The sequence below is a fragment of the Pleurodeles waltl genome, chromosome 6 (assembly GCF_031143425.1).
Source record: "Pleurodeles waltl isolate 20211129_DDA chromosome 6, aPleWal1.hap1.20221129, whole genome shotgun sequence".
Lineage (NCBI taxonomy): Eukaryota > Metazoa > Chordata > Amphibia > Caudata > Salamandridae > Pleurodeles > Pleurodeles waltl.
Window position 1 is genome coordinate 1,710,113,012 of NC_090445.1, and position 25,129 is coordinate 1,710,138,140.

The 25,129-nt window shown below is 47.7% G+C and overlaps 1 protein-coding gene across 7 annotated transcripts in view; it reads left to right on the top strand.

The window, feature by feature from the left end:
* Positions 1-25,129, top strand: part of COL11A2 (collagen type XI alpha 2 chain) — a 285,676-nt gene that overhangs the window by 66,099 nt on the left and 194,448 nt on the right. For all 7 annotated transcript variants that reach the window (XM_069241904.1, XM_069241899.1, XM_069241897.1 and 4 more), the window contains exons 2-5: positions 1,808-1,975; positions 6,615-6,825; positions 7,368-7,530; positions 21,498-21,629. In XM_069241904.1, coding sequence (XP_069098005.1) covers positions 1,808-1,975; positions 6,615-6,825; positions 7,368-7,530; positions 21,498-21,629 — 674 coding nt within the window. The remainder of the gene's footprint in view (positions 1-1,807; positions 1,976-6,614; positions 6,826-7,367; positions 7,531-21,497; positions 21,630-25,129) is intronic.

The window sequence follows — 25,129 nt, forward strand, 5'->3', positions numbered from 1 at the left end:
TGTTAGGACCCTAAGACCCTTTGACTGTGACACTAAGGTGTTGTAGGTTCCTTGTATGCTGGTTGCAGGTTGCAGGAAGGTGCGGTGGGTTCCTTGTATGCTGGTAGCAGGAAGGTGCGATGGGTTCCTTGCATGCTGGTTGCAGGAAGGTGCAGTGGGTTCCTTGTATGCTGGTAGCAGGAAGGTGCGATGGGTTCCTTGCATGCTGGTTGCAGGAAGGTGCAGTGGGTTCCTTGTATGCTGGTTGCAGGAAGGTGCAGTGGGCTCCTTGTATGTTGACTGCAGGAAGGTGCGTTGGGTTCCTTGTATTCTGGTTGCAGGAAGGTGTGGTGGGCTCCTTGTATGCTGGCTGCAGGAAGGTGCGATGGGTTCCTTGTATGGTGGCTGCAGGAAGGTGCGATGGGTTCCTTGTATTCTGGTTGCAGGAAGGTGCAGTGGGTTCCTTGTATGCTGGTTGCAGGAAGGTGCGGTGGGTTCCTTGTATGCTGGCTGCAGGAAGGTGCGGTTGGTTCCATGTTTTCTGGTTGCAGGAAGGTGTGATGGGTTCCTTGAATGCTGGTAGCAGGAAGGTGCAGTGGGTTCCTTGTATGCTGGTTGCAGGAAGGTGCAGTGGGCTCCTTGTATGTTGACTGCAGGAAGGTGCGTTGGGTTCCTTGTATTCTGGTTGCAGGAAGGTGTGGTGGGCTCCTTGTATGCTGGCTGCAGGAAGGTGCGATGGGTTCCTTGTATGGTGGCTGCAGGAAGGTGCGATGGGTTCCTTGTATTCTGGTTGCAGGAAGGTGCAGTGGGTTCCTTGTATGCTGGTTGCAGGAAGGTGCGGTGGGTTCCTTGTATGCTGGCTGCAGGAAGGTGCGGTTGGTTCCATGTTTTCTGGTTGCAGGAAGGTGTGATGGGTTCCTTGAATGCTGGTTGCAGGAAGGTGTGGTGGGCACCTTGTATGCTGGTAGCAGGAAGGTGCGATGGGTTCCTTGCATGCTGGTTGCAGGAACGTGTGTTGGGTTCCTTGTATTCTGGTTGCAGGAAGGTGTGGTGGGCTCCTTGTATGCTGGTAGCAGGAACGTGCAATGGGTTCCTTGCATGCTGGTTGCAGGAAGGTGCAGTGGGTTCCATGTATGCTGGTAGCAGGAAGGTGCGATGGGTTCCTTGCATGCTGGTTGAAGGAAGGTGCAGTGGCCTCCTTGTATGTTGACTGCAGGAAGGTGCGTTGGGTTCCTTGTATTCTGGTTGCAGCAAGGTGTGGTGGGCTCCTTGTATGCTGGCTGCAGGAAGGTGCGATGGGTTCCTTGTATTCTGGTTGCAGGAAGTTGCAGTGGGTTCCTTGTATGCTGGTTGGAAGAAGGTGCAATGGGTTCCTTGCATGCTGGTTGCAGGAAGGTGCGGTTGGTACCTTGAATGCTGGTTGCAGGAAGGTGCGATGGGTTCCTTCCATGCTGCTTGCAGGAAGGTGCAGTGGGTTCCTTGTATGCTGGTTGCAGGAAGGTGCAGTGGGTTCCTTGTATGCTGGTTGCAGGAAGGGGGAGTGGGCTGGTTGCAGGAAGGTGTGGTTGGTTCCTTGAATGCTGGTTGCAGGAAGGTGCAATGGGTTCCTTGCATGCTGGTTGCAGGAAGGTGCGGTTGGTACCTTGAATGCTGGTTGCAGGAAGGTGCGATGGGTTCCTTGCATGCTGGTTGCGGGAAGGTGCAGTGGGTTCCTTGTAGGCTGGTTGCAGGAAGGAGGAGTGGGCTGGTTGCAGGTTTGGGTGGTGAGATTGCAGAGTGATTGCCCCTTGTCCCCTGTTGCCCTCATCCCTTTCTTCTTCTCCCACAGCTGACCCCGTGGACATCCTGCGAGTCCTGCAGCTGCAGACACAACCGGAGGGCGTGAAGAAGACCTCAGGTTTCTGCCCCAACCGGCGGACAGGAACCGGGCCCGATGTGGCCTACAGGATATCCAAGCTGGCCCAGATCAGCGCGCCCAGCAAGCAGTTCTTCTCAGGTAGGAGGCGCTGCAGCCCACGGGGGCGGGGTACTTCAAGCCGCTGCATTGAGAAGGCGGGAGGGGGTGCAGAGGATCACAAACTGTGGAGGTTGGGGCGTCTGGGCAACAAGGAGGGACGTGGGCGTAATCCCTGTTTTACAGCAGTGGGGCAGGTACAGCTCCTGCAGCAACAGTGCAGGGTCCTCTCAGACAGCACAGCAAGGGCAGCCTCAGGGCATGGACCTCTCATGCAGCACAGCAAGGGCAGCCTCAGTGCATGGACCTCTCATGCAGCACAGCAAAGGCAGCCCCAGTGCATGGACCTCTGATGCAGCACAGCAAGGGCAGCAGCAGTGCATGGACCTCTCATGCAGCACAGCAAAGGCAGCCTCAGTGCATGGACCTCTCATGCAGCACAGCAAGGGCAGCAGCAGCGCTTGGACCTCTCAGACAGCACAGCAAGGGCAGCAGCAGCGCTTGGACCTCTCAGACAGCACAGCAAGGGCAGCAGCAGTGCATGGACCTCTGAGGCAGCACAGCAAGGGCAGCAGCAGTGCATGGTCCTCTGAGGCAGCACAGCAAGGGCAGCAGCAGTGCATGGTCCTCTGAGGCAGCACAGCAAAGGCAGCAGCAGTACATGGTCCTCTCAGACAGCACAGCAAGGGCAGCCTCAGTGCATGGACCTCTCATGCAGCACAGCAAAGACAGCAGCAGTGCATGGACCTCTCATGCAGCACAGCAAGGGCAGCCTCAGTGCATGGACCTCTCAGACCGCACAGCAAGGGCAGCCTCAGTGCATGATCCTCTCAGACCACACAGCAAAGGCAGCAACAGTGCATGGGCCTCTCATGCAGTAGAGCAAGGGCAGCCTCAGTGCATGATCCTCTCAGACAGCACAGCAAGGGCAGCAACAGTGCATGGTCCTCTCAGACCGCACAGCAAGGGCAGCAACCGTGCATGGGCCTCTCATGCAGCACAGCAAGAGCAGCAACAGTGCATGGTCCTCTCAGACAGCACAGCAAGGGCAGCAGCAGTGCATGGTCCTCTGAGGCAGCACAGCAAAGGCAGCAGCAGTACATGGACCTCTCATGCAGCACAGCAAAGGCAGCAGCACTACATGGACCTCTGAGGCAGCACAGCAAGGGCAGCAACAGTGCATGGACCTCCCATGCAGCACAGCAAGGGCAGCCTCAGTGCATGGACCTCTCAGGCAGCACAGCAAGGGCAGCAGCAGTGCATGGTCCTCTCAGAGAGCACAACAAGGGCATCAGCAGTGCATGGACCTCTCAGGCAGCACAGCAAAGACAGTGACAGTGCATGGATTTCTCAGAGAGCACAGCAAGAGCAGCAGCAGTGCTTGGACCTCTCAGACAGCACAGCAAGGGCAGCAGCAGTGCATGGACCCCTCACACAGCACAGCAAAGACAGTGGCAGTGCATGGATTTCTCAGAGAGCACAGCAAGTGCAGCAGCAGTGCATGGACCTCTCATACAGTATAGCAAGGGTAGCAGCAGTGAACAGTCCTCTCACAGAGCACAGCAAGGGCAGCAGTGCAAAGTCTCCTAGCACAGCAGGTGTACTGAGGACAACAGCAATGCAAGATCACCTAACAGAGCAGGTGCAGCAAGGGCAGCAGCGCAAGGTCTCTAACAGGGCAGGTGCAGCAAGGGCAGCAGTGCAAGGTCTCCTATCAGTGCAGGTTCAGCAAGGGCAGCAGTGCAAGGTCTCTAAATGAGCAGGTTCAGCAAGGGCAGCAGTGCAAGGTCTCTAACAGGGCAGGTGCAGCAAGGGCAGCAGTGCGAGCTCTCTAACAGAGCAGGTGCAGCAAGGGCAGCAGTGCAAGGTCTCTAACAGTGCAGGTTCAGCAAGGGCAGCAGTGCAAGGTCTCTAACAGTGCAGGTTCAGCAAGGGCAGCAGTGCAAGGTCTCTAACAGGGCAGGTGCAGCAAGGGCAGCAGCGCAAGGTCTCCTAACAGAGCAGGTGCAGCAAGGGCAGCAGCGCAAGGTCTCTAACAGGGCAGGTGCAGCAAGGGCAGCAGCGCAAGGTCTCCTAACAGTACAGGTTCAGCAAGGGCAGCAGTGCAAGGTCTCTAACAGAGCAGGTGCAGCAAGGGCAGCAGTGCAAGGTCTCTAACAGAGCAGGTGCAGCAAGGACAGCAGTGCAAGGTCTCTAACAGGGCAGGTGTAGCAAGGGCAGCAGCGCAAGGTCTCTAACAGGGCAGGTGCAGCAAGGGCAGCAGCGCAAGGTCTCCTAACAGTGCAGGTTCAGCAAGGGCAGCAGTGCAAGGTCTCTAACAGAGCAGGTGCAGCAAGGGCAGCAGTGCAAGGTCTCTAACAGAGCAGGTGCAGCAAGGGCAGCAGTGCAAGGTCTCTAACAGAGCAGGTGCAGCAAGGGCAGCAGTGCAAGGTCTCCAACAGAGCAGGTGCAGCAAGGACAGCAGTGCAAGGTCTCCTAACAGTGCAGGTTCAGCAAGGGCAGCAGTGCAAGGTCTCCTAACAGTGCAGGTTCAGCAAGGGCAGCAGTGCAAGGTCTCTAACAGAGCAGGTGCAGCAAGGGCAGCAGTGCAAGGTCTCTAACAGAGCAGGTGCAGCAAGGAAAGCAGTGCAAGGTCTCCTAACAGTGCAGGTTCAGCAAGGGCAGCAGTGCAAGGTCTCTAACAGAGCAGGTGCAGCAAGGGCAGCAGTGCAAGGTCTCTAACAGAGGAGGTGCAGTAAGGGCAGCAGTGCAAGGTCTCCTAACAGAGCAGGTGCAGCAAGGGCAGCATTGCAAGGTCTTCTAACAGTGCAGGTTCAGCAAGGGCAGCAGTGCAAGGTCTCTAACAGACAGGTGCAGCAAGGGCAGCAGTGCAAGGTCTCTAACAGAGCAGGTGCAGTAAGGGCAGCAGTGCAAGGTCTTCTAACAGAGCAGGTGCAGCAAGGGCAGCAGTGCAAGGTCTCTAACAGAGCAGGTGCAGCAAGGGCAGCAGTGCAAGGTCTCCTAACAGTGCAGGTTCAGCAAGGGCAGCAGTGCAAGGTCTCTAACAGAGCAGGTGCAGCAAGGGCAGCAGTGCAAGGTCTCTAACAGAGCAGGGGCAGTAAGGGCAGCAGTGCAAGGTCTTTTAACAGAGCAGGTGCAGCAAGGGCAGCAGTGCAAGGTCTCTAACAGAGCAGGTGCAGCAAGGGCAGCAGCGCAAGGTCTCTAACAGAGCAGGTTCAGCAAGGGCAGCGGTGCAAGGTCTCCTAGCGGACCAGGTGCAGCAAGGTCAGCAGTGCAAGGTCTCCTAACAGCGCAGGTGTAGCAAGGGCAGCAGCGCAAGGTCTCTAACAGAGCAGGTGCAGCAAGGACAGCAGTGCAAGGTCTCCTGCCAGAGCAGGTGCAGCAAGGTCAGCAGTGCAAGGTCTCCTAACAGAGCAGGTTCAGCAAGGACAGCAGTGCAATGTCTCCTAACAGAGCAGGTGCAGCAAGGGCAGCAGTGCAACGTCTCTAACAGAGCAGGTGCAGTAAGGGCAGCAGTGCAAGGTCTCCTAACAGAGCAGGTGCAGCAAGGGCAGCAGTGCAAGGTCTCCTAACAGTGCAGGTTCAGCAAGGGCAGCAGTGCAAGGTCTCTAACAGAGCAGATGCAGCAAGGGCAGCAGTGCAAGGTCTCTAACAGAGCAGGTGCAGTAAGGGCAGCAGTGCAAGGTCTCTAACAGAGCAGGTGCAGCAAGGGCAGCAGTGCAAGGTCTCCTAACAGAGCAGGTGCAGCAAGGGCAGCATTGCAAGGTCTCCTAACAGTGCAGGTTCAGCAAGGGCAGCAGTGCAAGGTCTCTAACAGAGCAGGTGCAGTAAGGGCAGCAGTGCAAGGTCTCCTAACAGAGCAGGTGCAGCAAGGGCAGCATTGCAAGGTCTCCTAACAGTGCAGGTTCAGCAAGGGCAGCAGTGCAAGGTCTCTAACAGAGCAGGTGCAGCAAGGGCAGCAGTGCAAGGTCTCTAACAGAGCAGGTGCAGTAAGGGCAGCAGTGCAAGGTCTTCTAACAGAGCAGGTGCAGCAAGGGCAGCAGTGCAAGGTCTCTAACAGAGCAGGTGCAGTAAGGGCAGCAGTGAAAGGTCTCCTAACAGCGCAGGTGCAGCAAGGGCAGCAGCGCAAGGTCTCTAACAGAGCAGGTGCAGCAAGGACAGCAGTGCAAGGTCTCCTGCCAGAGCAGGTGCAGCAAGGGCAGCAGCGCAAGGTCTCTAACAGAGCAGGTGCAGCAAGGACAGCAGTGCAAGGTCTCCTAACAGAGCAGGTTCAGCAAGGACAGCAGTGCAAAGTCTCCTAACAGAGCAGGTGCAGCAAGGGCAGCAGTGCAAGGTCTCTAACATAGCAGGTGCAGTCAGGGCAGCAGTGCAAGGTCTCCTAACAGAGCAGGTGCAGCCAGGGCAGCAGTGCAAGGTCTCCTAACAGTGCAGGTTCAGCAAGGGTAGCAGTGCAAGGTCTCTAACAGAGCAGGTGCAGCAAGGACAGCAGTGCAAGTTCTCCTAACAGTGCAGGGTCAGCAAGGGCGCTCGCGGGGATGTGGGCCCTCCAGAAGTGCACACATCCTAAGGTGGCGGGTGGTGGTGGGAGGGACTATTTCTCAGGGGTGTACAATCCAGTGCAAATTCAGTTGTGTAATTCAGAGGAGTGCCATTACTCAGGACATTTGCTCTCACTCTGTAGGTAAGTTTCCGGAGGACTTCTCCATCATGGCCCTGGTGAAGGCCAAGGCTGGAGTCCAAGCCTTCCTCTTCTCCATTTACGATGAAAATGGCGTCCAACAGCTTGGCGTGGAGCTCGGGCGCTCGCCCATCTTCCTGTATGAGGACCACACCGGAAAACCCGCACCCGAGGACTACCCAATCTTCAGAGACATCAACCTGGCAGACGGCAAGTCAGTATCTCAACATGCGCCTGCTCTTGTGTGCTCCTACCTGTCCTGCTTCTCTTTGGGGTGACCCAATCTTCTGCTGTCTTCTGCTTCCTGGTGGGTCTGCTGCTTTCTCCCTCGGTATGCAGCAATGGAGCCTGTTGGTTCACCTCCTCTCCCTTCTTTCTAATCCTACCCACATTGCTCATTTTCATTTCTTTCTTCATTCTTCTGTGAGTTCATCATCTCCTCCCGTCTCCAGCTTTCTACTTAAATAAATCCAGGATTTGTAAAGCACAGCAAATTTCCAGTGAAGTTCTCAAGGTGCTGAATTGTAGGCATGGGGAGATTAAGTGATTTGCTCAGGATTGCTTTTATTCTGCTCCTGGCCCATCCTTGGCTTCTTGGTTGAGAAAAGAGAACCTCTTTATTGGTTCTCTTGTCCCACTTAATGTCCTTCTTTTCTCCTTATCTTCCTCTTATTGCTTGTTTTTTTTTCTTCTTTTCCATGTCTTTGGTTTCCCTCTTTGGTTCGGTCTTGACTCTCTGTGGGTCTCTTCCCTCAGGTGGCATCGAGTGGCCTTCAGTGTGCAGAAGAAGACGGTCACCCTCATCCTGGACTGCAAGAAGAAAGTCTCCAAGCCCCTGAAACGCAGCAACAACCCCATTGTAGACACCAAGGGCATTGCTGTCTTCGGCAAGCGCATCCTGGACGAAGAGGTCTTTGAGGTGAGTGTTGGATCTATGGAGCTGGCCCCACTCTCCGGACATTCTATTGATCCTACAAATCCAATTCCCAGAAACTTAACTTAGCAAAAAGTTCCTTACGAAAGCCAAGCTAAGAAAACGTTAGGCCTATATATTCACCTTGACCACTAACAATGACCACTGGATGCAGACTGGAGTCTCAGGGCATGGGTGAAAACAAACACTGTGCTATCTTGTTTTGCTCTCTTGCCTGGTGTGTTGTGTGTTCAACATCTGTGGTGACTGCTGCTCAGGAGACAATATTATTAGTCGTGGGCTCTCTGGAGGTGTGTTTTATTAATGGCTGTTGTAAAGCGAGATCTGGGGCTTTGCTTCTGGTGAGTTTGATACCCACCCAACTGTATGAAAAGTAGCTGCAGTAAACAACAACTTAAGATAGATGGTTGTGTTATAATTGCATGTGCATGCACACATACAACCATAAGCTCATAAAGGGCCTAGTTAAGAATTTGGCGGAGGGGTTACTCTGTCACAATGGTGACGGATATCCGTCCACCGAACTATAAATCCCACTTAATCCTACGAGGTTTAGATTTTGGCAGATTGGATATCCATCATCGCCAAACTCTAAATCAGGCCCAAAGTTATCAAAAATAAACGTTTTGAAAGCTACATATTTTAAGAGTAGATCTGGTTAAACTACCTATCTAAGATGAATAGACTGACAGTGGGCTGGGGAAGTATTTCCGCTGTGCCTGTGGTGAATGCCACAAACAGGAAGAAGACATGGAGAAAGTGCTGAGCAGACGCTGCAGAGGCACAGCTGTCACCGGATGCCACGTTCTGATGGTAACTACCTGCCGGCCTTGATTTTCTCCAAACAGTGCTAAGTGTTGTGTAGTGGAATTCTTGGCATGCGGCGCATGTTGAGAATTCTACATTCTAGGTGGGACAGTTGGAGTTGAACAGAGCAGAAGTGCCGGAGGTTGCGTTTGTACTTAGTGTGTTACTAAATAAATACTGGAGTTGGTCTGAAGAGTTTTTCTGCACCATTACACTGGCGACGAGCGCCTACCTCTGCCTTTACGTTACGGAAGTACAAGGACGCCGGAGAGAAGAGCCCACGATTCCTACTGAAGGATTATCAGCCGTTCCAGGTGATCTGTTTTTTGGATCATTTTCTTCTCGGGGGAAGTCCGACGATTTTCATCCAGGCTTGTTACTAGCTCGCGCTGGTTTCCTTTTACAGTTATTGCGCATGCGTGTGCAACGGACAGCACTTTGTGTGCACTAGTCTGCATCGATACAAGTCAAAACAACCCCCACTGCCTGCGGAAAATACAACAAGTGGCGTGACAGCCATCTGGGGATTAGAGAATACGGACTCTGTGTTGTTTTCTTTGAATATAGTCGTTTAATGACACAATACTCACCTAGGATACAGGAAACCCTCACAAATGTTATGTCAAGACTACTTGGTTTAAAAAAAAAAAAAAAAAAAAAGAAATATTATCTACCAAACAACAATTCATTGCGCTCACTATATTTGGTGCACAGTTCATTTTTGGAGACTGTTTATTACAGTAATTTACCCATGGCAACCAGTGCGCCAAGTATAGTGCCACCCCCCTCCCCGTTTCTTGCCTCATCCAGAGAATCCACCTATTCCTTGGGATGAATGGATTGACATTTTTGTAAATTATTTGGTGGAACCGGAAGGTCAGGATTTGAGACCACCAAGGAAGAAAGATATTCTTTTAAGCACGCTGGGCCAGGAGGGTCAGCGCATATTTAAGTGCTTACCTCCTATTCTGGAGCAGGATGGTCAACCGGAAGGGGATGTGTACAGGAGGCGAGGACGAGACTGGAAAAAATATTTTCAATAGAAGTCAATATTGTCACAGTGAGACATACATTTTTTACTCAGCCACAAAGATCAGAAGAGAGCCTCGACGAATTTGTGACAAGGTTGAGAGAGTTGTCCACTAAGTGTCAATTTGGTGTGATGACAGAGGAGTTGATACGTGATCAAATAATAGTACAGTGTCGCAGCAAAAAAATGCAGGAGAGATTATGGGCAGCTAAGAATCCATCTTTGAGGGATGCTATTGAAATAGCAATAATTGTTGAACAATCTGAGTACTGTATGAGGGAGATAGAAAAGAAGGAGAGAGTGTTTACTGACAGTTCTGACAAAAATATGAATTGTATTATGAAACAAAGCAATGACATTTTAGCAGGCACAAGAGGTGTGCATACATCCAAAAATAGTAATAAGAATGTTAATAGTAATGTAAACAAAACCTGTAGTAAAATGTGTACAAGGTGTGGGAGCAAGTTTCACAATACAGACTCTAAATCATGTTTTGCTTTGGGTAAAGAATGCTTGAAATGCAGCAAAAAGGGGCATTTAGCACGCATGGGCAAGACCAACAGAAAGTCTAGAGTAGGTGTCATCTATGAAGATAGTTTTGAGGTAGGTGAGGAAGCAGAAGTAGAGTCCTGTCTTTAGAGAACATGGGTCTGGGGAAGAGCAATGTACCTAGACCGCCCAGGCCAACAGCAAATTTCATGGTGCGTGGGAGGAGTGTCCAACTGATAATCGACTCTGGTTCGTTATATACAATTGTGCCTCAAAACATGTTTGTCAGAGAATGGCCTAAAGTACGTCTTTTGCCAAAAGATTTTAATCCTGGTGGGTGTCAGGGTGAAAAAATAGATATTATTGGTTTCATGTTGGCTAAGATAAAGTTTGGTGAGAGACAAATTGAGGGGAAGGTTTATGTGGCCACTAATGGTCTGCCAATTTTGGGCTGGCACCAGTAATATGATCTGCACATCAGGTTGGATCCCAGGGCAGATAACAGGGTTATGATGCTACAAGACAGCACCCTAGATGACATCTTAGAGGAGAACAAAGAAGTTTTCACTGACAAGTTAGGAGAACTTAAAGGCTATTCTCACAAGATTGTGGTTAAGAAGAATGCCATCCCAGTGCAACATAAGTTGAGGAAAGTTCCTATTAAGGCAAGGAAAGAAGTAAAGAAACTGATTTCCGATATGGTACAGAAGGGTATTATAGAACAAATTGAGACCTTGAGCTGGATTTCTCCAGTAGTTATCACAAGCAAATCCGATGGTTCTTTAAGGTTTTGTGTTGACCTCGGGTCACCCAATCAAAATATAGTGGTAGACAATTACCCTTTGCTGAACATTAATGAATTAATTCTAGGTTACATGAGGAATCTAAAGAATTGACGGCATTTATCACAATGGATGGAGTTTTCAATTCACTAGGATGCCGTTTGGGTTGGCCTCTGCTGCAGGTGTGTTTCAAAGGATGATGAGTGATGTGTTTGAAGGGGTTGATAATGTGATTTATTTTCAGGATGACATCTTAATTTTCGGGGACACTTTGGAAAGACACAACCAAGTTCTGAGGTGTGCATTGGAAAGAGTTAAAAGAGCAGGTCTTACATTGGAGAAGGGGAAGTGTAGATTTGTAGTTAATGAAATTGAGTATTTGGGTTATACCCTTTCAGAACAAGGAGTGAAAACTAAGAGGAATCTGTTGGAGGCCATTGAGAAAGTTCCATCCCTTCAGGACAAACAGCAACTAAGGTCATTTTTGAGACTCATCGAGTACTACTCCAAATTCATAAAGAATTTTGCTGATGAGACTGAAAGCATAAGAAAACTTTTACGCAAAGGGCAAAAGTTTAAATGGGAAAATAAACAAGAGACTGTTTTTGAGAATATAGAAAAAGAAATGTGTGAAACCAAAGTGTTAGTACCATTCAATGTTGAAGTGAAAACCATTGTAACGGTGGATGCAAGTGCAATTGGGTTAGGAGCTATACTTTCACAAAATTCGGATAATGGAGAAGTGACGGTAACGTTTGCCTTACGTTCATTGTCTAAATCAGAGCGGAATTACTCTGTCATCGAGAAAGACATTGGCTGCCTCGTGGGGTATCGAATATTTCAGAACTTATATTTGGGGGCGTATGATAACACTTCGTACCGATCATAAACCATTGTTGAGGGTACTGTCACCAGGGGGTGCTTACAAGGTGTCACCCCTTCTGGCTAGATTGGCCGCAAGGTTACAAGAACATCAGTTTATCATTGATTACATCCCTGGATGGCGTAATATTCAGGCAGATTGCTTGTCTTGTTTACCTTTGAATTGGCAGGATGTAGATAAACAATGTGTGCAAGAGTGTGAAGATGAGGGAGCAGTGACGAGTGTTGAAGATGTTCTGGAATGTACTCAAGGGGTAAAATCGCGCAAGGAGTGGTGTGAAGTAATGGGGAAAGCTGAGGTGATGAAGGGCATTGTCAAATTGATTTTGGATGACGAGAGGAGAGAAAGTGTATTGAATGTTCATGTTTGACCATATGTGAAGGTTCTGGAGGAGTTGTCTCTTGTAATGAAGGACATTGTGGTGAGGGGTGAAAGATTTGTCCCTCCGGAGGGTGTGAGATAAAAGCTATTAAAATTGGCTCATGAGGGTAATTTAGGGCAAACTTTACAAAATAAGATTGAAGGAAAATTTCTGGGGCCGTGGGTTGAAAATGATGTTAATACTTGGGTGGAGAGATGTGTTGATTGTGTGGAGAGTGAAAAGAGATTGAAAGTGGGCAAACAGAGTGTATTGGGATATATACCTGATCCTGGTATAGTGTGGCATACTTTATGCATGGATTTCATCTGACCTTTAAACGGTGTTCCATGGGATTTGAGATATGCTTTGCTAATGATTGATGTTCATTCCAAGTGGTTGACTGTGAAATTTCTGAAAGAGATCGCCACCAAGGCAACTATTAGAATTATGCAGGAAATATTTCATGAGGAAGGTTGCCCAGTAAAACTAATCACGGACAATGGAACACAGTTAATGTCTCATGAAATGGAAGAATTTCTTAAACAGTGAGGGATTCACCATTCCCGTACTGCATTGTACAATCCACAAGCTAATGGCATGGTGGAAAGGTGTAATCTGATGGTAAATGGAGTCATTCATATGGCAGTAAGGGGTGGCAAAAATGTACGTACCATGGTGAATGATCTAGTGTGGGCTTATAGCACTACTGCACACAGCGTAATGGGGAAAATACCATTTGAGAAAATGAGAGGTAGGAAAACACGCACAAAAGTTAAGCCACCATGGATGTAGTCGGTGTTAGAGGAAGGAGGGTTAGTCAACAAGAGTGTTGGAACTTCTCAGTCGGTGTGGGGAAAGGTTATTATGAGGGGAGACCTGGTGAAAATAAGAATTGGATGTGGTGGTGCGAAATTCCGGGGACCGCATGTAGTTGCAGATGTACGTGAATTTCATGTTGTGTCGAAAAATGGGGAACGCTTAAACAAGAGGAGAGTGGCTTTGTATCGCAGAGGCGATAGAGAGGGCGAAAGAAAGGTGGACTTTGTAGAGTTGGGCCTAGGTGGGAATAGTAGTTTTTTACTCATGAGTGATGAGGACCTATTAGATAATAGAAGGAGTGGTGGACAGGAGAGTGTTCAGTTGCAATCTGAACGTGGACAAGCGACAGAGGTTGATCTGAGTATGGGAGTGAATGCAAGGAATGTTCAAGCAAAGAGAACAGGTTTGAGGACCCGTAGACCCCCAGGGTATTTACCTGATTATGTTGTGTAGTGTCTGGTGTGTTTACCCTTTATTATACAAACAATAGGTGATGTGTAATCTAGTGTGTATTTAGTTGCAGTTCGTGAACAATGTTTTGTTTTTAGGTATGCACATGTTATATTTATCTACACATTGCTGTTGTTTCACACAAAGTGCTTTCTAAAATGTGCTTTTGCTCAATTTTCATTTTGTTTGTATCTTGTTCGGAATATTCCTTTCTTTCTCTTGTACTCTGTTTGTAAAGGATGGGGATGTGTTGTGTAGTGGAATTATCGGCATGCAACGCATGTTCAGAATTCTACATTCTAGGTGGGACAGTTGGAGTTGGAGTTGCACGGAGCAGAAGTGTCGGAGGCTGGCGAGGGATTCGCGTTTGTACTTACCGTGTTACTAAATAAATACTGGAGGACTCACATTGGTCTGAAGAGCTTTTCTGCACCATTACACTAAGCTTGCTGAAACTTTTAGGCTCGTACTTTTACAAGTCCCAGCATGCTTAGTGCTGTTGGCTGAAGGTTGCAGTGGCACGAGCCAGCAGGGAAATATGGAGCATGCGAAATTCAGTGGAATTTATATCATTAAAAAAACTAAGATAAATAAAGGGGGGGTAATAAAATACTTGTGCACCTACAGCAAAATGTAGAGAGGCGTCACTAAAATGACACTTAGGCTGGTCACCTCAAAGACATACAAGAGCAAACATGCCAACATTTTAGAAGAGAAAAGAGGGAGATTAAAAAAATATAATCGGGAGAAAGAATTTCTTCCATTGACTTCTACTGATGCCTGAATCAGAGCTATTGTCACGGATGGGACTTGCTTGTGTGCTGCTGCAAGGTTGAATATCAAAAACGCAAATATATGGGTTTTTTCCCTTACCTGTCATGAGCATGGATATAGCGCTATGGAAGGCAGACAGAGTATGACCAAAATGTTGTGCACTGCCTTGCAGGAGCAGGTTTCTGGCAGTGCATATTCCGAGTCACACAAGACCAGTCCCTGCCAACAGAAGCCCACTGAGGAATAGGGCTTTTGCATGTAGGCATCAGGAAGGAAGACTAACCTTGAAATTGTGGTCTCTCACCTGAACCAGGAGGGTTGGCATTTATGCAATAGCCTCTATCCTTGTCCCCCATATCTCACAGCCATTAATTGGCTTTGGGCTGAACAGGGCCCCATTGAAAGATTGGGGCCCTCCTGTAGGCGACAGGGGCTGCAGGGACCTGTGTTCCACCCCAGGGCAGATGTCTGTGGAGCCAGGGGGAGTAGGAACCAGAGAGGCTAAAGTGAGTCTTGGAGCTAATATTCTTTAATGCCCCTAAAACAGATTTTGACAAAAGCCATTCTTTGGGATGTCTTTGCCACTCTGGCTGTGACTATATATCGATAATGTGTGTAGTTTGTCCACCCGGTTTGCATTCAGGTGGCATAGGCCATGCGTGCACCTGGACCATGAGAGCAGACACGCTTTTCTCCTTTTCTCCTTTAATTGCACCATAAAGGCAGCAGAGGCTTTTATGGACACTGGGGAGGTGCATTTATCATTTATTATTCTAACTCCAGCCCTGGATTATGATGGGGAAAGTTAAAAATTCCAAGATATTAAAAAAACTGTTAAAATGTAATTTATTGCTGACAGGTGCAGCCCAGAGGGCACCAATGAACAGAAAGAAAACCAGTAGGAACCCCAGCATGGGAGAACTGGTGACAGTGGGAGGTGTCCTACGTTTTAGAAATATCTAGGAATAGGAACTATCTGGGTTGTATAAAACACTGAGGGGGTCATTATGACCCCGGCGGACGGTGGTAAAATGGAGAAAAGTACTGCCAACAGGCTGGTGATACTTTTCCCCATAGTATGACATTGGTGGTTTGGCTCAAGCTAAACCGCCAATGTACCGCTCCGTCCTTACCGCCGGGCTGGAGACTTCAGTCCTCAGCCAGTCGGCCGTCAATAGTCCGCCTGCAGGATTATGACCCCCCTACTGCCATGGTTTTCGTGGCATCCTTACCGGCACGAAAACCATGGAGGTAGGCGCCCTCAGTGCCATGGAATTCCTTCCCTGTCACTAATGGGGGTCTTTCCCCCCACCCCCTCCACCTCCCCAGGTTTCCCCCCGACCCCCTCCCTCTCCAGACACTCCCACGACATACGCGCACCTTCACTCACCAACGTACACACACTCATACCCACATACATCCACACATGCATACATCCATTCACACACACATCCATACACACTGACATTCATACATGCACACATGCATACACATCCATACACGCACACACAGACAACACGCATCACACACCCGCATACACGCACACACCCACACACAACACCCCCTCTCCCCTGTCGGAGCACCTGACTTACCTATTGTCAGGGGGTCCTCCGGCAGGAGACGGGACTGGGCGCTGCTGCCAGCAGCAGCACCTGCCAGCAGAACACCGCCAGGCCGTATCATGGGTCATGTACGGTCTGTGGCGGTTTACTAGCGTGGCGCTGCCAGCACTTACCGCCGTACGCCGGCATGACTAGAGCCGGATTTCCGCCATCTTTCTGGTGGAAATCCAGCTGTGGTCATAATCCGGCTGACGGCTGGTAGTCGCAGCGGCGACGGTCTTTTGGTGGCCGTCACGGTGGCGGTAGGCGGTTATTACTGCCAATGTCATAATGAGAGCCTGAGTTTTTTGCCCTCCTGTGAGTTTTTGAGGTGAGATTGCAGTGTTCTCAGGTAGTGTTGTAGCTAAGTGTGAATGTTTACATTTGCCACCTCTCAGTCAAATAATTAGTTTGGTAAGATGCCAATATAGGCAATACAAAAAAATCATAATAAGAAGCTTACAAACACCTTAAAAGGCTATAAAATACAGTTATACAATCTCCTTTTCACAATAACACCAAAAGCATTCTTCTCCTCACCTCTCCTCAGTCTGTCAGGATAGAACTTGGATTTCTAAGGCTGGGCGCCACCCCGACAAATGCCAGAATGCAACCAACCTCCATCAGGAGCAGGGTAATCTAAACCTACACATGATGTGGCTGGAAGGGGATGGCCCAGTGCTGCAGAAAAACCACCAATCAAATGCAAACAAATGCACAACTCCATAAAGAAGGATTTATCACTACCTTCCTAAACAGGAAGCCCATTATCAAGACCCCTCCTGAGGGGAAAATATCTGCAGATCTTGTATCTGCTGCTCCAATTTGATCTATTTTCAGCCAGAACTTGTCTTTAATTTAATTCCAAATCTCTGTCCCTGCCCTCTGTGCACACACTTTATACACGGCCCTCCCTACGCTCTCTGTCCACAACCTGCAGCCCCTGAACGCTCACTGTCCACCCTGCCCAATGCTCTTCACCTTAAGTATGCAATGATCTTGATGCATTCACAAAAATGACCGACAAATGCATGCACTGAATGACCGACAAATGCATGCACTGAATGACCGACAAATGCATGCACTGAATTGCATTTACATTTCGCACAATAAAAATATTCGGACCTACGCAGGTGTTTATAACAGCATCATACTTAAAGCTTCAAATAAATGTCATAACTTGGTGACCAGTGTCTGCACATTAAAAAAAGATGTGTTCTGCAGACTCCGGCACTATGCTACACATTTGGTATACTGTCTTATTTAAAGAGAACCCCCGTTAAGGCCAGTAAGGGAGTTGTGTCAGTGTGAATTCCAGTGCCAATGGCCAGGCACTGAGACTCCTCTAAAACAACTCTGCCTGCTGAAAACCTTTCTGCCCACCACAGAAAGAGCCTTGTGGACTTGAAGCACTAGCCACGCCCAAACCTCCTGTAGTCGTTCTTCATAGGAGCAGCAGCCAAATATGTCTGAAGGACAAAGGCGACAAGAAACCATCCGTGCAAGCGCCCCTGTACCAGGGCGGAGGTTTGGTGCACTTTCAAGTGCCTCACTTGCACACGGTGGTGTGCTGCATGAGGCACTGCCCGATTCACCAGTGTTGTTCTTTCAGAAGTGAAGTTCCTTTCATAAGTTCTGGTGGGGCCCAGGGAGATTGGCCCCCATAGTTGGAGGGAGCAATGCATGGAGCTCTGTGACAGGGACCAAGATCCCAAGGGACCCTCTGTCAGTAGCCGGCAGGGAGGGGGCTTCGTAGCCCAGGCTAGAGCATACATGCCAACACTTTTGGAAAGGGAAATGGGAGATTTATAAGAAATAAACCTTGGGGAATCTGTTTTCACCACTGACCTCTATTGAAGCAGAGGCAATCTCAGGCAGGGGGCAACTAAAGTAACGTTTTTTTATTAAAAAATCTAGAGTCTCTCACCTGAATTGGATCTATTAGCATTTATGCAGGCCCTCCTACCAGAAAGAGATTGGCACCCATGGTTGGTGGGTCCATTACAATCTAATGGGGTGACCCAGTGAATCTCAAGAACTGGACAGTGTTTAGTGCAAGAAACAAAAAGTCCTTTCAGTAGTTCAATATATATGAAAACCTATAATATTTAATGGTAACCGCGAAGCATTAGTCAACATGACTGAGATGAGAATGAAAACAACCTGTAGAAACGATGACTGCATGCATTATGGCGGAAGTATGTGCAAATATCTATGTACAAATAGCATAAGGTTGCTCCAAATACAGACTCAGTCTGACAACGGCGCTGGTGCAAGGTTACAAGTGAGAGGCAAGGTGACTGTACACATAAAGGACAATAGACACGTGCAGTGCTGAGGCAGCCTGCCAGCTCTGTCCAATGGAAAACCCTCACCCCAATATCAAGTTACAAGGGACTAGAGGGATCTTGTTTAAAGTCTTCGCTGGTCCCAGGTCCGGGCCTTTGCAGGCTCTTAAACCAACAACAAACTGCGGTGTCTGCCTCCTGGAATGGTGACAACAGCCCCTGACCCTGCCTGCGGCCTCTGGGCGCTGAACCTTCTTCGAGCACGTGCACGCAGCGGAGGAGCGCGTGATGCGCGACGTGACGTCACCTGCGCGGGTACGTCACCGCGCCTGCCTAGGCCACGTGCCTCCTTAGCTTGCGAAGACTCGAGGGTGTTAGGACATTGGAGGGCCTGGGCAGCGTTTGCTAGCTCGATGCCTTCTGAAACTGGGAACAGAGGGGGAGTCCAGGCCTTTCAATATGAACTTAAAACTACAAACGTGTGAAGAAATCGAGTTAGACGTTTTTATGACCAACCTAAGTTGTTTCTTAATCATTGTTGAAGCAAAGGGAGGAAGACATGCTATTTAAAAAAAAAAAATATTGGGATTTTACGCTAATTCTTGTTCCCGTACCAGCTGTTGCCTCTTTTGGAATAAGTGAACATAAGCCATTGGCTGGTGCATTTTCTGAGAAAGACGACAGTCCTGAGATTGCGCCCTTGTCCGCTGGCTGTCGGCGTGTGCTGTGTACGGGTGTTCTTTTCATTAGTGTGCGCTGAGTGTGTTGAGCATCTCACTCTAAGGAGAGGGCCGCACCAGTCACTTCTGACAGTATTTCTGTTATTTCCTCTGATTCCAGGTGTGGGTCCATAGTACTGAACAAGCAGTCCCTGCTCCGCTTTTAGGAGGAGTCATAGGCGCTATTGAGGGAGTCTATGGCTGGTGGATCTGAGCACCAGCAGGCTCGCGCTGGCTGCCATGTTCAAAAACCGCCATACTTTTTAAGCATATACTTATATTAACATTTCTGGGCAATTGTCAGGGATGTAGAGGAAGCCAAGAGACATCTAAATACCCAGGGCTCTTTGCAGAAAGGACATTTGATCAGCTTTGTACTGAGGATGCACCCTCTGGTTCGCTCCTCTTTAAATTTAACATCAAACACCCTTACCCCAGCTCTGTGCTGATTAAGTAGAAACTTTCTGTTTTTCAGAGTGCCACAAGTGGATGGTAATAAGAAAAAATAGAATGGTGTTTATACAGGGATTACAGACTTATGTGTAACTTTGTGTTATAAGAACTATAAAATAAACAAGCATTGGCAAATGGAACATGGCATGCCTTTTTGACCTACTGGTTTTGCAAATGACTTTTGTTGATGCTGTGCTGCATCAGGAAAAAGAAAATAGGTGCAAGGATGTGAATACAAACATGTATGTATACATGTAATGATACTGCTGGCAGCCATATCATTCCATATGCCTGTGCAATGCTTGATGACGTGTGCTTTCATGTATGATGAGGTATTCATGCATGCATCAGCAAACGTGGATATATGATGCTGGGTCAGTAACACATGGAGCAAAGGGGAGAGAGCAAGAAAACAAATGCAGTTTCAACCTGAGCAGTGGAAGGCTACAAGTCAGCCAATCACAAGAGTTGTTAATAAGCTGCACTTTAGGGGAGGACCAGACACAAGAAGAGGAAGGCAATTGAATAAAAAATAAAAAAATAAATAAAAAAGGAAGAGGAAGACTCTCCTGTAATAGAAGTTAATGATGGAAATACATTCTCCCAATTATTTTTTTAACTCTCCCACTTTCCCCTTCTAAAATGTTGGCATGTATGTAAGAGACAGCTAATGAGCAATTGTTTGGGCGCGTGCTACCGTACAGTTGCAGAACACATCTGAATTAGTTCCTCCTTGATGTTCACCATCATTAATCAAAGATTCCTGGGATTGTAGAAAGGGAAATGGTCCTTGACTCAAGTGGCAATGGTTTATTTAACTCTACGGTAACCTGCATGTAGTCCGTAAATGATGGGTCTTCCATAGTTGTGCCAATTACTATAAATAGGAATTCACAAATCAGAGGGTGATCATGTGGCTCACCACCTTGTCATCCGTACACGCCAAGGGCTGTACTGTTTTCCCTTCCTTAATTCTGCACACATCTCAGTAGTCTGCGCGTCCGGCCGAGTGACCAAGCCCGGTCTGAAAGAAGCCAACGTGACAGCGAGTGTCTGCTACAAGGTAGTCCTGGGCAGCTGTGCATTGGTCTTGTGGCGTGTCCACCCAGCTGGAGCCACTCATGACATTCTACCCCATGTGGCTACCAGGGTTAGGGAGATTGATTTTTAATTTATCGTGTTGCCTTGAAAAAGTCACTTTGTGACAAACACGTGTTGGCTGTGCTTGTTTGGCTGTACATACTGGTACACAACTCTTGAGCCAATTAAATATTTCTCTGGAACACTAAGAAGAGGACTACACTATTCATTATCATATGTGTATTACCTTAATGTACTTCTGTACCTTTTTACTCTCTATGTGCCGTGTGCTGTGGTCTTATCTTTATCGGGGTAAAATATGATGTTCTTTGCATGCATTGTGGTGATGTAGATAAGATATGCAGTGTGGGTTTATCAGAGGTGCAGTGTTATACTATCAGAGGTGCTGTGTAATGTTATGACAAATCCAAAATTTCATGTAAACCCAGAGAATCTCCATAGGAAAATCCACACAGGAAATCTGCATGTGACAACATTCAAAGTATAAACTATGAAGGGTTATTTAAAATGTAAGCATAATTACAAAAGGCAAAATGTATATAGTTAGTCAATTCAATTCAAAACATTAAAAGGCAAATATTTGTAAACCATCATTGCATTTTCTCCTAAGTATTGGTAAATTGAGCAGGAGAAAAGAACACAGTAAAATATCCCAAGTATAGATCAATAAACAGACCAACACGGAGTCTGCTCTTTAAGGGAAACTTGAAGCAACCTTCACTCGCATTCCAAATGGGGCATTTGTTTATGTTTTCAGACAGAAAAATTGTACTTTCAATATGATTTAACACAAGACACTCTGAGCTATCTAATTGTAAAACAGACAACATATCACATGATAAATTGGCTTTTGCTTTTCATCTAGTGAATCAACCCTGAATTATATTCTACAACAGAAAACAAAAGCACATTCAAACTATAAACAACACCTCTGTTCAGCCAAAGGAAACCGCCTTCACTTGTACATAGCTGAGCTTTCCTTTCTTCAGGAGCATCAGGAGCAGATAAAAATAAACACTGCAGTGAATATCGTGCAATCAGGCCCCTAATGTTAAGTGAATTTCGTAAAATTAATGACATTCTGAAGGTCATATATTGAAGCGCTCATGCAGAGAAATAGATAAAATGGTCTTTTGACTTGCATATCACACAATACTTGAAATTGGCATTTGCAACTCTACTAGGCCCACTCATGTCAATTTAAGAACTTCCTTGTGTGTAATGTAGAATAAACTTTGCACCTGTGTCTTTATTATGTTAATTAATTGCACAAAGTTATTAATTTTGAAATTTGCCTTGACCCAGCCTGACGCTGCTCGTGTTGTACTGTGATGTCGCGCCAGTCGCAGGCGCTCAGGGTTCTTTGCTCACTTTCTGTGTCCTCTTTCCTCGCAGGGAGATATCCAGCAGCTGCTCTTCTCCTCCAACGCACAAGCGGCCTATGATTACTGCGAACAGTACAGTCCAGACTGCGACACCCCACTCCCCAACACGATGCAGGCCCAGGACCCTAACCGCAGGGAAGACGTGAGTACAGACACGCGTGATCTCTCTACACCTAGAACCCGTCACTGCCCAACTATGATCCTGCACCACCGATGCGTCTAACCCTCCCCAGAGACTCAAGACTCAGGTCACACCTGCTGCCAGACGTACTCTAGGGACATAGAACCTAACCAGGGCATAGTAATCTGACCACTGGATGTCTAGAACCATCCTAGCCAGGGCAGGGTAAATGGAGAATTGTGAGTCTAGAACCCACATGAAAAATTACATGTATAGAGCTGCACATCTATAAACAAGCTTAGCCAATATATCTGATGCACTGTGCAGCTAGAATCTCACTGGGGCAGTGTGGTTGTAGCACTCCTAATCCAGAACCACTATTGAGTGCCTTGGACCTGTCTGAGGCATAGTCTATAAATAACCGGAGAATGTAACTAGGGCTCTTGTAATGTTGAACCTCACGGACAGTGGGACCAGAGCCCTGCACATTTAGACTTCACTTGGGTACCGTGCTTAGAGCACAACAAATCTGGAACCATCTGGGAAGTGTAACTAGAGCACAACTTATCTAGACTCATCTTTTGTGGCAGTGTAACTAGAACACTGCACTCTAGAGCATTGACAGTCTAGGGCTCGCCGAGGCTGTGTGGCTACACCACTGCATTTAAAGAGCTCTACGGTGACAGCCTAACTAGTCCCCTGGAAATGTAGAACAGACAGAGACTGAGACTAGGCCACTATCCAACTTGTATGTTCATTTAAAACCTCATTGGGGTAAGTGTTACTAGCTCACTGCATCTCTAAAACCCCAGTGAGGAATTAATAACCAGTGCACTGCTGCTCTGGGCCCCCCAAGTGTAATAAACCCACTGCCAATTGCTGACATTGCTCAGGAGGTGTAACTGCGAGGTCTGTGCTAATTCAACACAGTCGCAAGGCTCACTGGGAACACTGCCTCCATACACGCCATATACTTGTCACTGTTCACTGTGAGAAATGATATTAGAAGCTCTAGAGACTGAAGTAACACCTCAGATTCACAGTACTGCTCACTCGTGAGTTGTGAACGCCGGGGAAGGTGTTTCACTTTATAAACAGAATGGGAGTCTGGCTGTGGTATGGAGAGCAGTAAACATTTCTGTGATGTTGACAAACCTAGAACCTGGTCCATGTTGTAAGACAGGAATAACAGAAGCATGCTATATGACAGACCAAGAGCTTCGACTGGGGTGCTTGAGAGCAGCGATGTTTGATGCCACAGATCCAGACCCTGATGAGGGCTCTTGTGAGTAATGATCTCCACCTCCCCTGCATGTAGACCCACCTAGAACGCTGACGATACTCTCTGCTAGCAGTCTTATATAAATCTTTATCTAGCATCACGACCGTTGCTAGCAATAATGGTGGTTCTTTACAGAGAGCGAGGTCTAATATCATGTCTGTACTCACTCACAAGATTTTACTCGAAGACCAATGTAGTGCCTCGACTGCAGACAGCAATGGAGGCGACTGACATGATCATACATCTAGACCCTCGACACTGTGCTATTGTGAGCTGTGAACACCTCCCTCTGCCCCATATGCTGATCTAAAGCCCTGACGATAGTTGTTGGTAGCAGAGACAATTCACCTACACCAACCGAGAACTCTGACAGTGGTTATTGTGGCTAATGAAAGAGACATGGGGTCAGATCTAATTCTCACACTTTGCTCTTGTGAGTAAAGGCCACACATCACCTCCTCCCGGTCCACAGCTAGACCTGCAATCCTCAATGTCGTGACTGAACACAGCAATAGACCCATCTCAAATAGTCGGATCTTGAAACCTGACTAAGGTGATTTCCACTGGTGATAGTGACAGAACATGCAGATCTAGAACCCTGACTGTGGAGATTTCGCCCAGTGATAGTGACGCATCACATAGGTCTAGAACACTGTGGTTATTTCCACCAGTGATAGCGAGACATCACATAGATCTAGAACCCTGACTGTGGTGATTTCCACCAGTGATAGTGACAGATCACGTAGATTTAGAATCCTGGCTAGATTTAGAACCCTAACTGTGGTGATTTCCACCAGAGATAGTGACGCATCACATAGATCTAGAACCCTGGCTGTGGTGATTTCCACCAGTGATAGTGACACATCACATAGATCTAGAACCCTGACTGTAGTGATTTCCACCTGTGATAGTTACAGGTCACACAGATTTACAACCATAACTGTGGTGATTTCCACCAGTGATAGTGACGCATCACATAGGTCTAGAACACTGTGGTTATTTCCACCAGTGATAGCGAGACATCACATAGATCTAGAACCCTGACTGTGGTGATTTCCACCAGTGATAGTGACAGATCACGTAGATTTAGAATCCTGGCTAGATTTAGAAACCTAACTGTGGTGATTTCCACCAGAGATAGTGACGCATCACATAGATCTAGAACCCTGGCTGTGGTGATTTCCACCAGTGATAGTGACACATCACATAGATCTAGAACCCTGACTGTAGTGATTTCCACCTGTGATAGTTACAGGTCACACAGATTTACAACCATAACTGTGGTGATTTCCACCAGTGATAGTGACGCATCACATAGGTCTAGAACACTGTGGTTATTTCCACCAGTGATAGCGAGACATCACATAGATCTAGAACCCTGACTGTGGTGATTTCCACCAGTGATAGTGACAGATCATGTAGATTTAGAATCCTGGCTAGATTTAGAACCCTAACTGTGGTGATTTCCACCAGAGATAGTGACGCATCACATAGATCTAGAACACTGATTGTGGTGATTTTCACTAGTAATATACATATCAGGTAGATCTAGAACCCGGACTGTGGTGATTTCCACCTGTGATAGTTACAGGTCACATAGATTTACAGCCCTAACTGTGGTGATTTCCACCAGTGATAGTGACACATCACATAGATCTAGAACCTTGACTGGTGATTACCACCAGTTATAGTGAGACATTGAAAAGGTCTAGAACCCTGAGTGTGGTGATTTCCATGTGACAGTGACAGATCATGTAGATTTAGAACCCTGACTGTGGTGATTTCCACCAGTGGTAGTGACACATTACGTGGATCTAGAACCCTGGCTGTGCTCAATGCAAGCTGTAACGGGGAGACCTGTAACTGTGTCTGGGACATTGTGACACAAATTAGGTAAACATGACTGTTAGGTCCTGAAGTTCCTCTCCTCATGTTGCCTGTTGGGGGTGAGGTTGTGGCTTCACGTGCACATGCTGTCCCGAAAGAGAACCAGGTCTTCCACCTGGTGCGCCGAGACAGGCATCCAAGAAGGACCAAGAGGAGGGAGGTTTGAAGGTTCTCGAAGGCATTATGTGGTACTAAGCTCAGAACTAGCCCTTGACACGCAGCACATATCAGAACTAACCTGTGCCACATAGCACGTCATAGATACCCTGTTTCCTCCGCTTGCATCCACCCCTCCCCTTTCTGCCCCTGTTCTTCTTTATAGATGTCACTAAGAGATTGGGTGAGATTTCCT